The sequence below is a fragment of the Artibeus jamaicensis genome, unplaced genomic scaffold (assembly GCF_021234435.1).
Source record: "Artibeus jamaicensis isolate MK-2021 breed Jamaican fruit bat unplaced genomic scaffold, CSHL_Jam_final scaffold_1964, whole genome shotgun sequence".
Lineage (NCBI taxonomy): Eukaryota > Metazoa > Chordata > Mammalia > Chiroptera > Phyllostomidae > Artibeus > Artibeus jamaicensis.
In genome coordinates, this window is record NW_026522030.1 from 21680885 (window position 1) to 21694312 (window position 13428).

A 13428-nucleotide genomic window follows, 5' to 3' on the forward strand; every position below is an offset into this window, starting at 1 on the left:
AAAAGGCTGAGAAGCATTAAAAGTTAATTTCTTAAAAAGTCAATTAATTTACCCAAATTCATACAGCTAGACCCCAATACCCAGGGTTCAAGACCAACCCAAACGACCTCAAACCCTGTGTTATTCCCACAATACCCTCCCGACTTTCCTCTCTTTAGGATCATATAGGTATTTGTATGACTAAAGTTCTTGAGGGCAGAGAAAAAAATAGTTTCCCCCAACACATCATTAATATTCAGTAAAACAGCTTAAGGTAACTACTCACAGAAAGTCACCGAGACCTAAAGAATCCGAGATTTGATCAGGTCCGACCTACCAAAAAGTCATCTATACCTCACGCTCCTCAAGAGACCCCTTAGGCTCTGGGTTTAGGGCCACTCAGTTCTGCAAGGGTCCTGTGCTGCCATCTACCGGTAGCTAGTAAGCGTTGACCTCCCTTGCTGTAGCTGAGGAACCAGTGGAGAGTGGGGAAATTGGAGACAAGACTCAAAACGTTAATTAAATTGCAGAATGTCTGTAAGTGTTACAAAGTTCACTCAACATTCATTCAAGGCAAAGGCTTTACTTTTCTTGAGAACTTTCTGGATCTCCTATCTCCGTATTAAAACTTAGACTCCTAAAATTCTGACCTCCCAGGCACAGATCTGACCTCCCAACTCCCAGAACTTCAGAAACCTGTCAACCTCACAAATCTGAGACCCCACCGCCCAGATTTTCACATACCCCTGAGACTCTTTGCATACTACCTGGCAAACACCGCAGACCTCCATTGGGGCAATTGCCCGTGCTAACCCAGACCTCCCCACAAAGAGGTTCAAGTCCCGCATGCAGCTCACACCAATGCGAAAGTCTGGGGAGAGCCCGGATAAGGCTCGGGGACCTCAGGCTAGCGCTCTCGCTTTGGCTTCGGCCCCCCGCCCCCTCCCCCGCCGCGAACTGGCTGGCCCAGGCCCACATCCCGTGGGTAAGGCCCCGCCCCTCCAGACCTGTCATCACAGAAGCCGCACGTGGCCGGGGTGGGCCCTCAGGCGACCTGCAGCAATCACTTTGTCTCCCCTGCCATCCATTGGGGCCGCTGCCGCCAATCAGAGCCAGCGGATCCGGGCTGGATCGGGAGGCCTGGGTGAGGCCAGCGGGAGAAGCGGGGGGCGGGTGGAGAGGCTCTAAGATGGGGCTAGTGTTGGAACGGGGCCTGGCACTGGTTCTGCCAGGCTGGAATTCTAGGGGGCGGGTCCTAAAGAAAGGCGGAGACATCAAAAGGGAGCAGAGATCAGGGGTGGGGCCAGGGACTAGCCGAAGATCCTAAGGAGACTTTGAAAAGAGAAGGGGCGGAGCCCGAGAGGGGCGTGGTCTGGGTTAAAGGGGAGGACCCGGAGGAATTTAAGAAACTAAGAAAGGGGACGAACCGGGGGAAGGTGGGAGGTGGGACAAGGGACAGGGTGGGTCCGGGAGTTGCGGGGGCGGGGCTCGGACCTAAGGGGCGAGGTGTGCAGGCGGAGGCTGCTGCTAGGGCCGCTTGGTAACTGCACCAGTCCACTACCTTCCCAGGTGCAACGGAATTCACGGAACTACAGGTGTGGGGCAGGTTGCGGGTGGATGAAGGGACAAGGACGGGGGTGCGCTTGCGCAGACATGAAGATGTGGGGGACACGTTAGGGAAGGAGAAGATTTGTAGACTGGGGGGAGGAGGAAGACGAAGTTGGGGGAGGAGTTGGGAGCTCAATATGTGGGCAAGGAGGTGCACTCTTCAGAGGCTCTTGTGGGGGAGGGGCGGGAGTGCTTTGTAGGAATGGAAGGTACTCATTGAAGGGGTGAGGCCCCTGTCTGATGTGGAGGGTTGGAAGCGATATTTGAGGGGGAGGGGACCCGAAGGCACTTTGGGGGAACGTGGTGTTGTGTGATGGAGGGCTGGTGGTCCACAGTGTGGGAGCGATGGAGGGACTGGAAAAAGAAGGTATGGGGCTGTGGGCACTGTATGAGGGACGGATTTGTAGGCCCCAATTAATGGGGGAGAACTAGTGTTTTGAGAACGTAATAGTCTGAGGGCATTGTAGACACTCCAGGAAGATGTTTGTGTACTGTATTCTAGGAGTGAGGGTGATGAAATTAGTGGGGTGAAGAAGCTGGTCTTAGTGCTCCTGGCTCCTCAACTACTAACTCCACCTTCTGGTCTCAGCACTGCTAGAGAGGAGCCAGGCCCTTCTTGCCACCAGGGCTTGTGTAGTAGGACTGTCTCCTCAGTCTGTCTTAGATCTGCCTGCTGAGACTGGCGTTTCTTCTAGCTGGTTTCTCTGGGGATCCTTCCCCCATTTGGTTCTGTTAACCCCCCCCCCCCCCCCACTCTAGTTCCTCTTCCTCCCAGAAGATTGCCTTGGTCCCTGTCTTCCCCCTCCCCCCACCTTTTGCCCTGCCCTTATGCTCTGGGTGTGCTCATTTCCCACTTCCTTCCTCGCCCTGGGGCCTGGCCTGGTCCTTGCCCTAGGAGCTGTGCCCTGCCCCAGACTTTGTACTCAATGTCAAGAGACCCTACTGATCAGCAGCAAGGCTCAGACCCCACCCACCACTACTATCAAGGTCTCTCCCAACAGACCCCCAGGTGACTGGTAGTAATATTTTTACCACTTGCCAGAAACTGATCTTCCCCACCGTTTTCCTTCTCCTAGATGAGGAGCCCCAGGGCCCTCAAAAATTCTGGACTTCTGTGGGAGGAAGGATATAATGAGGAGTATTTAAGGTTTATAATCTTTGTTTCTAGAGGTGGGGAGTTGAATCTTTGTTTCATGATTATAGGCTGATGTAGGAAAGGGATGTGAGGTTCCAGCTTCAATTGGGAGAGGAAGGTAGAATGGCTTCCCATACTCCTGGCTTGGAAGCTGACCATCAGCACCGAGACTAGAGCCTAGTCCTTTTGGGGGCTCCTCTGGTTCCCTGAGGGGACTTGATATAGTGCCAGAGTTCTTTTTGCTTCTGAGCTGACTAGGAGAGGGTGGGAAAGGCCTGTCTTCCACACATTGGCTGAATGAGTGTGACAGTGTTGCTGAAAGGGGCCCCAAGCCAGGCTCCACTAGCTGAGAGACTGGCTAGGGAGGGAGGGGGTTCTGAGGCCAGACAAAGCGGTGGGGTAGGGTGGGGTAAAGGAGGGAGGCTGATGCCTTTTGAGGAGGAGCTGATTGCTATAGCAACACAGCTCCCCAGATTGTCAGAGAGGCGGGCCTAGGGCAGACTCACTCCAGCTTCCTCGGGATTGAGGCATTTGTGTGAGTGGGTGGGGCATGAAGAGAAAGGGCATTAGTTTTTTGTGCTTAGGCTGTAGTATATAGCCTTTCTGGTTCAGTACAAGCTGCAGGGCATTGAGATGCTTGGATCCATCTTCTGAAAATAGATATGCATGAATGATAGCTGTTAGAATTATAGCAGTATAATTCTAGAGGTCCTTGGCGGACATCATTTATGCAAATCCCTCGTTTTACAGATTTGGAAATTTACCACCAAAGAGACTGATTTTCTCCAGGTTCCATAGTAACAGGAGTTAGGATCCAGATCTCCTGATTGCTGTTCACTTACACCAGGGCTAGTTACTTCCTTCAGCCAATGTGTATTGAACACCTATTATGTGCCAGGCACTTATGTTGATTATGGGAATACCAGCATGAACCAAACAAAGCTGTTGCTCTCAGTGGAGTTTCCATTTTAATAGGGAGAGAAAGAAAAGTGTGTGTGTGTGTGTGTGTGTGTGTGTGTGTGTGTGTGTTGTGAGGGGGGCAGGGTTGGCTGTTGATAATGGCTAAAAAATAAATAAATAAATAAACAGGGTAAGAGTTAGGGCAGCAAGGTAAGGCCCTTGATTATACCATGCTGCCTTTCTAGGGCACACTGAGGCTTAGAACTCTTTGATCTTTCTCTCTGAACTATTGCCCCCTGACCTTTGCAAGTTACCAAGGTTTGGGCCTATGGTAGTGGCACCTCGATAAGGTAGGGTCACCAAAGTATTATTCCTTCTCTGTAGTGTTCTGTGTCTACTGCAGAGCTTACTCTAAGGCATCTAGATACATTGGTACTCTGCAATTTTGTCCAGGGTGTTGAAAATTTCTTTATTCCTTTTTCTTATCATTAGGGAACTAGCAAGGAAGTTAGTCCACTTCCTTGCTGGTTCCCTGGAACCCAGCAACTGGGTTCTTCTTCAGGGTTTTTCCTTGGTCTGAGGTGAGGAGAAGGTAGAGGAACTAACTAACTTGCTTGTCCTTCCTCAGCCTAGGGCACAAGGAGGAAGTAGGGGGAGGGTAAACTCTTTTTACTGTCCAGTGACAACCGCAGGGTCCTTGGGGCCCACAGCACAGGCAAGGTAGAAACAAAGACCTTGGGCCTTCTGTGGCCTTTGAACTATAGAAGAACAAATCCACCCCCACCCCCCACCCCGCTTTCTGTAGGCACAACCAGGCAGCTGCCCTGGTTGATGTTAATTCTCCAAGGCCTCCCTCTTCTGGTACTGTATTCGCCTCCTGCTTCTGTGGAAGACTGAGCAAAAGCCTCCTAAGTTCCAAATTGTTTGACTTACTGATAATTGCAGACAGAAAAGTAGACAGTGCTGTCTATTTTCTTAGCTTTCCCCAAGAGCAGCCCCTCTGAAATGTTTCTTTTAATGCCTAATTCTTACAGAGGTTTCCATTCTGGTCATTTAAAGAACAGGAGGACAAGAAAGGAATCCTGGTTTTGCTGCCACTTAATTTTTGGCTGAGTCTGGGCTGGGCCTGGGGCCCAGTGACTCAGGGGGAGGGTGGGGAGTTTCGAGGGAGCCGTGAGTCATAGGGGTGAGCTCCATCACAAGAGTTGGGTATATTTCCCCCACTCTGGGCAGAAGCCTTCCTATCCCACTTCCCATGGGTGTTCTGCCTCTCCTTGAACAGGGGCCTAGAATAGAAAGAGAACTGACAGAAGGGATGAAGCCATCTAATCACAGCATGGGAGTCCAGAGACACAGAGAATGATATTTAGATCCCTGAATTAAAATGTATCACTTTCTCATGAGCTCTTTGGGGCCCGTCTAATGAAGGCAAAAGGACATCAATTTAGACTCAGAGAAGAAAGAATACTATTTCTCAATGGAAGGAGATAGTATCCCACTTCAGGAATTTTTCATCCCTTCTGAAAAGAAGGAAACTTCCTAAGCTCCAACAATTCTCTTTACTCTGGAACTGTGGTTTGCAAAGCAGGGAGAGGTGAATGGGCATGGGACTATTTGAGGTCTGGTGTGGAAAGAGCAGGTGGATTTTGGAGGTTGTCCAGCCTTGTATATGAAAACCCGAGGATGTCTTATTAACCTGCCTCAGAAGGGGAAGGAAGAGGGCGAGGGCGGAGGGAAAAATGGGAAGCCTATGCCATGTGAAGGGTTAAATTGCTGGGCAGAGAGATGCTTTGGGTTAAGGCAGACGTGGGGTTAAGGAGGTGGGAGGGGCCACTCTGGGTAGGCCTGCCCTCTTGTGGGCCAATGGGCTTGCATCTTTTGGAGGGGGCGTGCCTTACACTTGAGGTCGTGGGAGGCTGGCCTCCTATGGGCCAATGAGTTTGGTCACTGCCGTGGAGGGCGTGGTCTGAGGGGGGCGTGGCGGCCGGGCCTCTGAGGTAGGGGTGTTGGGACGCTGGGCGGGGCGGGCAGCCCCATCAGCTGGTAGGAAATGGCCTGTGAGTCAGAGGGGCAGCAGAGTCGGCAGCACGGAGCCCGGGCGGCCACAGGGAGGGACCGTCGCGGGGAGGGGCGCAGCAGCAGCTGGGGGGCTGCGAGCGCCAGGGCCCGCTAGTGTTGCACACGAAGCTGAACAGGAAAGAGCCGAGCAGAGCAGAGCTCAGCCTGAGCCACCCTTTGTCTGGGTTGGGGGCCCTTGTCGGGGAAGATTGGGGATTTGAAGGGAGGGACGGGACCGAGGGGCCTGGAGCAGCGACTGCCTTTGCGGAGCCAATTTGGGAGCGGGGTGAGTGTGTTCTAGGGGGAAAGAGCAAATCTACGAAGCTCCGGTAGGGAATGGGGCCTGTCCCAGGCTGTGGGGTGGAGAGGGTTGAAAAAGGACCTGGTAGGTTAAGCAGGGGGTGGGGGTGGAGTATGTCCAGAACAAGGAATCCAGGAACCAGGGTGAGTCTGCCAGGTTCAGTTTGGAGGAGGTGCTGAGATATGCTCCCTTTCCACTGAGGGTGTAGGGCTCTAGTCCAGTGTCCAAGAGGATGGCGAAAAAGCAGAGGCTGACCTTCCTACTCTCAGCGGTGGTTTATGGAAACAAGCCCCCTAGTTAGTGTGTATGTGTGTAGGGACAAAATATAGAGCAGCTGGCAGCAGTTCTCTCTGAACAGGATGAAGGTGGTAAGCACATGGAGAGGAATTCTTCCTGCCACCCTCCTTGATCAGAGGAGGAATGGATATCTTTAATTGTGAAGGGAAGGAGAGAGTGAGTCTGGGAGCTTGTGCCTATACCAACACCCACCTACCCCACCTCCCAGGCCTAGCAGGTGTCTGAGGGTACAGACCCCATGGTATTCTGGGACTTGTTGTTTTTGCTGGCCTTGCTCCCTTGGCATGATGGGAACTGTAGTCTTTGCCAGCCGAAGCCTGGCACAGCTGTTTGATGCCAGCTGCTGCCCACCCCCTGCACAGAGACAAGGTTTGGCCTACCCTTCCCCCACAGTCCTGCCCCATGAGTCAGCTTAAAGCCATGGTCTAGAGTCAGACTAGCTGGGTGGCAGGGAAGTGAGTCTTAGAGCTTCTCATTGACAGGTCAGGAACTGAGAGGGCTCTGGGCTAATGAGCAGGTGCCAGACATGTTAGGGTCAAGTAGGGCATTGTGTCATCACCTGGCTTCCCCAGGGCAAGGGCTCAAGAAGCCAATTGGGATGACGTGGAGGTGGAAGTACTAAGGAAAAGGCCCTTCCTGAGTCTGAATGGCTTGGGTAGAAGAAAGGAGGGGGTAGAAAGAGTACAGGTTGTACCCTGTGACAACACTGCCACTGGCATTCTGCCCTTTCCTGCCACCTCACCCACCACAGGGAACCAGAATTTTCTTAGGGATCCCAGTTCTAATGAGAACTTGGTGAACTAGGATAGTGTGGGATTCAATGATAGGAACTTAGTATAGGAGAACTTTTCAGTTCCTGGGTGCAAATCTCCCCTTTCCCCTTGCACAGCCAACTCTCACCTCTGTTGTTGCTGATTCTTATTCTCCCTATACAATTAGTCTCTGCTTCTCTCACTGTGGAAGTTTTTTCTCTGCATTGTCAGGACTGCTGCCCAGGTCTCTGAGGCTTACATTCTACTTTTTTGAGCCCTGCTATGTGCTTATCCCTGTGCTTGGAGTTGGACACAGTAGTGGGGCACAGACCTATCCTCAAGAACTCTATGATCAGTCTGGGAGATGTCTTACCCACAAAATGAGTAGAACTGTCATTGGGTTACAGGAAATAGTGACACTGCCATAGGTTAGGTCTCAGAGGGGAGAAAGAGATATCTGTGGTCTGGGTGGCCAGAGTAAGCTTTCTGGAGGGAATGACATTTGGCCTAGCCAATGAGGAAGGGTAGGTCTTGTGTAGATAAATGAGGATTTCTTTCCTTTCTTTCTTTCTTTTTATCCTCACCTGAGGATATGCCCATTGATTTTAGAGAGAGAGAAAGTGAGGGAGTGAGAGGCGGAGAGAAAAAGATCAGCTGTCTCCTGCATGCACCCCAACTAGGGACCAAACCTGCAACCCAGGCATGTGCCACAACCAGGAATCAAACCTGTGACCCTTCAGTTTATGGGAGGATGCTCCAACCAACTGAGCCACACCAGCCATGGCCAGGAGGCATTTCTTAAAGTGGAAAGGGCATTGTTGATGTCAGGCAGCAAAGGCTATTACCCAAAAGAGACGTATTTCCTTCCATGAAGGAAAATGTTCTTCAATTTGATGTTCCTCTTACCCAGTATGTGCTCCCTGAGGGTGGACTTGTTGGTGAAGACCACCTTGTGTTCCTGCAGAAAAGTAGTGGATGGGTTTTTGGGTATTGGTATGTGCTGGACGTGTTTGGGAGGAGTAGAAGGGTACCTCTGGTTGCTTCCAGCTCCCCGACTGCCACTGCCTTATCACTAGTTTGCAGGGCCTGGGGGAAGAGGAGGGCCTTCTGGCAGTACTACCCCCCTTAGACACACTTGTTTATGGTTAGATTTCTTGTCTCTTATTAAAGGGAGAGACTGCTGGGGCAATTGGTAGTTTTACAGCTGAAGGGCCCTGCTTTGAGATGACCTGAGGTTTATACACCTAAGGAGTGTTGATGGGGTGTGAGTTTCTGCAAGACCTCTGCCCTCAGGGCTCTGGGGTGGCACTTGTTTCTTTGGAGATAGATATATGGGAATGAGTTGTGCAACTTGGTGATCTTGACTAGGAGAGCTAAATTCTTGCCCTGGCCACCTCTTAGCTGGTATGGTTTCTTGGGTCTTGGAGTATCTCATCCCCCCCACCCAGTCAGGGCACAAATGCCCAAGGTGTTGGCCTATTACATTGAGCCAAGACCCACCTCTCTGTGACTCCCTCCGTAGCTCAGCTCTGCTCCCTGGGACCTGGATCCCAAGACTGCTTCTTCTGTTTCTGAAGAGCTCCCCATAAGCGGGGAGGATGTCCTGGGGTGTATTTTATCAGCCCACAACTGGAGAGCAGTCTTACCATTGAATGAGAGAATCCTGATGTGTCTGTTCTCTCCTCAGGGTCCAGCTGAGCCCAGGAGCTGCACGGAATGGTGGCAGTCACCTTGCCAGTGCAGCAGGCATGGACCAGACTGCAAGCTAGGAGAGCAAGGCATCAGTCAGGAAGAGAGAACACTCAGCTAGGCTTTAGGCCTCTACATCGGGGTGAGTGCCAGGGAGAGGGAGGGGAAGCAGGTCCAATAAGAAACCTGAGCTAAACATGTGACCCTCTTAGAAACTCTGGAGTGGGCCTCTATATTCTGTTAATCCATCTGGGGATTTGGACATCTGTACCCCCATGAATCCTTCAAGGTCACCTCTTCAGGCCAGGGAAGAATCTGAAACACAGCTGGGAGGGTAAAAACTCACTGCTTCCTCTGACCACCTTTTCTTCTCTTCTCTTGCACAGATGTCCCCCGGCCCCCCAGCCCAGGTCCAGCATAAAGGCTGTGAGGGGGGACCCCCCTGACCCAAGGGGGGACTTCATGCGCCACGTGCAGGCGGAGCCATCTCCATCCTCAGAGCCAGAGGCTGGCCCTTCACAGCCTGCAGTCAGGCAGGGGGCCCTCCAGGGTGGCCTGCTCATGGGCTACAGCCCAGCAGGAGGGGCGACATCCCCCGGGGTCTACCAGGTATCCATCTTTTCCTCTCCAGCTGGTGCCTCCGAGCCTCATAGGGCCCTGAAACGGCCATCCCCGATTACTGAGGGTCCCCGGGAACTTAAGAGAGGCCCTGGGCTTGGGGCCAGAGAGGGACAACCCCCTGAAGAACCACCTACTGTGGGGCTGTTGGGCCCTGAGGGGTTGGGGCTGGGTGTGGCCAGTCAGCATTTTTGCCATCATGGCCTGTGTGTTATAGAACAGGGAGGTAGCTCCACCTCACCTTGGACTTCAGGGGCCCAGATTACCCCCTGGCCCCCATCAAATGCTTCCTGCAATACTTTGCACACCAGAGACTGGGCTTCCCCAGACCTAGGGGGACAGGGGTCCGTGGGGGAATCCCCAGGACGAGCCTCTCCAGGCCAGCTGCACACACTTGACACTGATTTGCACAGTCTTGCACAAATAGGGGGTAAGAGCCCAGTGGCTGGGGTGGGCAATGGGGGCAGCCCCTGGCCTAGGGAGTCCCCTGGCACTGCCAATGGGCACAGTCCCGAGCACACACCCCCTGGCCCTGGACCTCCAGGCCCCTGCCCCACCAAGCGAAGGCTGCTTCCTGCTGGAGAAGCCCTGGATGTCAGCTCTGAGGATGAGGGGCCAGCCCCTCAGAGGCGCCGGGGAACCCTGGGTCACCCTCCTGCTGCCAACAGTTCTGATGCCAAAGCCACACCCTTCTGGAGCCACCTGCTGCCTGGGCCCAAGGAGCCTGTGCTGGTAAGCCAGGAGAGGAGGTAGTCTACATTTATATACCTTACAAAGTCGTGACAGTAAGTCTAGTAACCATCTGTCACTGTATGTAGTTGTTATGATATTATAAACTCTATTTCCTATGCTGTACATTATATCCCTGTGACTTATTTTATAACAGGAAGTTTGTACTTCTTAATCTCCTTCCCTTTTTCTGCCTGACCCCCCACTTCCACCCATTTGGGAACAGATCAAGGCCTGGGGGCATGTTCCTGTGAGAGCTTGTGATGAGACCCTGCTTCCCCAAACATACCTGGCCTCCACCCAGTATATTTCCCCAATCTCTCCTCTCCATAGGACCCAACAGACTGCAGTCCTGTGGGGCGGAGGCTGAAAGGTGCCCGTCGCCTGAAGCTGTAAGTGACCAGCTTCTCTCTCTGTCCTGTCCCTGGAAGACGGGGACAGAAATCTGTAATCCTCTTTCTCACCCCAGGGTACGGGACCCCCAGGGCAGGATCCTGGGTAATGGTAAAGGGTGGGCCCTAAGGACATGAGTAGGCATCGCAGAGTACCTGAAGACAACCCACTGTGTTTCCCCTGCTCTACCAGGAACTCCCTTCGAAGCCTCCGGAAGGGCCCAGACCTGCTGAGCCCCCCCAGTGCCTCCCCTGTTCCTACCCCTGCCATCAGCCGTACCCTGTTGGGCAACTTTGAGGTAGTTACCCTTGAATTCCATGATTGGGGGGGTGGTCTTGGGGAAGTGGGATGGTGGAGTGTGACTTGGATGGATAAAAACTTCCAGCATCTCCCCCTGGCTGGTGTGGCTCAGTGGATTGAGCACTGGCCTGCAAATGAAAGGGTCACCAGTTCAATTCCCAGTCAGGGCACATGCCTGAGTTGCAGGCCAGGTCCCCAGTAGGGGGTGCATTAAGGCAACCACACATTGATGTTCCTCTCTCTCTTGTTCTCCCTCCCTTCCCCTCTCTCTAAAAATAAATAAAGTCTTTAAAATCTCATTCATAGTGTGATTCCCCCTATCCCCTCAGGAATCATTACTTCGAGGACGCTTTGTACCATCTGGCCACATCGAGGGCTTCACTGCAGAGATCGGAGCTAGCGGATCCTACTGCCCTCAGCATGTCACGCTGCCTGTCACTGTCACCTTCTTTGATGTTTCTGAGCAAAATGCCCCGGCCCCCTTTCTGGTATGATCTGATTTCAACCCAAAATCAGCTGTTGAGGAGGGTGTGGGATTAAGGGCAGGAGGTATTCTTTAGGTATTCCTCACCTAGAAGGGAGTCAAAGTCGTGGAGAGAACTCTAGTGGGGGACAGGGCCCAGGTCCCAGAATGAGACTGTGGAGATGGATGAGTATTCAGGGCTCTCCCAGTGCCCACCTTGGCTGATGGCTCCATGGCCTTCCCAGGGCGTCGTGGACCTGAACCCCCTGGGGAGGAAGGGTTACAGCGTGCCCAAGGTGGGCACCATCCAAGTGGTGAGTTTTCCCTGAGGGAAAGTGGGAGTGGGGAGAGGAAAATAACCCCCAGGCCCTACCAACCTTGCCTGTCCTGCCCCCAGACCTTATTTAACCCCAACCAGACTGTGGTGAAGATGTTCCTTGTGACCTTTGACTTCTCGGACATGCCTGCTGCCCACATGACCTTCTTGCGCCATCGCCTCTTTTTGGTGCCTGTGGGTGAGGAGGGAAATGCTAGCCCCACCCACCGCCTCCTCTGCTACTTGCTGCACCTCAGGTGAGGACAGCTTGTCCCAAGCTGCCCAGGGACAGCTTGGAAGGCCCAGGTATCCTTTTCCAAACCCAGCTGTCCCTTTCCTAAGTAGTATTTCTCCTTGCTTCTCTGCTATCTGGATTCTTACTTTGATCACCCTATTCTCCCCCAGGTTCCGGAGCTCCCGCTCAGGCCGCTTAAGCCTGCATGGAGATATCCGCCTGCTTTTTTCCCGCCGGAGCCTGGAACTAGACACAGGGCTCCCCTACGAACTGCAGGCTGTGACTGAGGCCCCTCACAATCCACGTTATTCACCTTTGCCCTGATTGCCAGTGCCCTGAACCCATGTGGGCCAAGGACCAGCCCATCCTACTCTATCCTGGACAAACACGTGGAGAGGTGGCGAGAGACCCTTCAAGCTTGAATTAAAACCCTGGCCATGCTTATGCCCAAATTGATTATTTGGGTATTTAAAGCTTCTGATCCTTACCACAATCTGCCCTACTCTGGGTTCTCCACGTGCCTGCTCCCTCCTTTGGAATTCCCAGGCCAGCTTAGGTAGTGGAGAGGAACTATAGCTACCCCGAAGTTGTCCCAAGTTCCCAGGCAAGTCCTGCCAGCGTTGCCTCCCTGTCCTGGGCAGGGGCCATTTATTATTTTATTTATTTTTAATTTATAATTTATTCAAATTGGATTGCCTTGGTAACCTCCCAAACCTGACAATTTGCATTGGTCCTCCTACTTTTTCACTCAGATGTTGCTCCAACTTCAGGAGATCAAGAGGATGATGTGGGGGCTGAGGGAGAATGTCCTCCCTCAGCTGAGGATGGAGAGGTTATCCCAGAAGGACTGAGTCACTAGCCAAACACTCAACTTCTCCTGTCCTTCTCATGTTTTTTCAATTCCCCCACTCTCTGACCCCTCTCTGAAAGCCAACTTATATATGTGTGTATGTGTATGTACACAAGCTTGTGTGTGTGATGTGTGTGAGAAAGAGAGCGTGCATGCATGTGCACACACATGGGGGTTAACCACCCCTCATCTAGGGCTCCAGATTCCAGTTGTCCCTTTCCTGCTTGTGTCTCCTTGCTTTGGGGTCCTGACTGAGGAAGGTGTTCAGGGGGCAGAGTCAGGGCCAAGGAGCGGGGTGCTTCCTCTCACCTGGCCAGACTCTGACCCACCTACCTCAGCTGGGGTGAGGGGCACCCCTCAATCATGTGGTTCCCAACTGCCCATATCCCACTCCAGACTCTGACCCAGCCTTAGCCCTGACTCCTGAGGCTGGGCTGAGGGGAACAAGCATTTGCTGAAACTTGAAAAAAAAAACCACACAGGAAAAAAAATGTACCTGGTACTTTTTTTTTTTTTTAGAAAAAAAAAAGAAAATGAAAGAAAATAAATCCTTGTTCAGAAACTTGAGCTAAGCCCTACTTTTTCTGTTGGGGACAGCGTGGGATTGGGGATGGAGGGCCAAATTGGAGCTGGAAATCTGCCTTTCTTTCGGAAAAGGGGCCTGAGGCCAAAAAGTCTTAGACAAAGTCCTTCTGAATCTCAGAGTCTGGTCTTGCTCTTTTCAGATAATGGGGTTGGATGGCGAGAAGGTTCAGCCCTAAAAGGTAAACTTTCTGTGGAAATGAATTCTTATACCAGTTCTGTT

The 13428-nt window shown here is 52.4% G+C and overlaps 1 protein-coding gene across 5 annotated transcripts; it reads left to right on the top strand.

Annotated features, from left to right (window-relative positions):
• Positions 1–1039: 1039 nt before the first annotated feature.
• On the top strand, positions 1040–13190 carry ATOSB (atos homolog B). 5 transcript variants are annotated; one of them, XM_037144441.2, is made up of 9 exons: positions 1040–1123; positions 8718–8861; positions 9106–10069; positions 10400–10458; positions 10652–10757; positions 11089–11247; positions 11468–11536; positions 11620–11795; positions 11944–13190. In XM_037144441.2, exons 3-9 carry the CDS (start codon positions 9182–9184, stop codon positions 12095–12097), a joined length of 1611 nt encoding a protein of 536 aa, XP_037000336.2. In that variant the 5' UTR covers positions 1040–1123; positions 8718–8861; positions 9106–9181; the 3' UTR covers positions 12098–13190. The 5 variants fall into 5 exon arrangements, with proteins under 5 accessions (XP_037000336.2, XP_037000332.2, XP_037000337.2 ...); XM_037144437.2 differs by lacking the exon at positions 1040–1123 and adding an exon at positions 1452–1574; XM_037144439.2 differs by lacking the exon at positions 1040–1123 and adding an exon at positions 5631–5679.
• The last annotated feature ends 238 nt before the right edge of the window (positions 13191–13428 follow it).

Coding starts and splice junctions, on each gene's coding strand:
- ATOSB (XM_037144441.2), top strand. CDS start 9,182: ATGCGCCACGTGCAGGCGGAGCCATCTCCATCCTCAGAGCCAGAGGCT. Junction 10,459..10,651: donor GGTGCCCGTCGCCTGAAGCT/GTAAGTGACCAG, acceptor CTGCTCTACCAG/GAACTCCCTTCGAAGCCTCC. Junction 11,796..11,943: donor TGCTACTTGCTGCACCTCAG/GTGAGGACAGCT, acceptor ATTCTCCCCCAG/GTTCCGGAGCTCCCGCTCAG.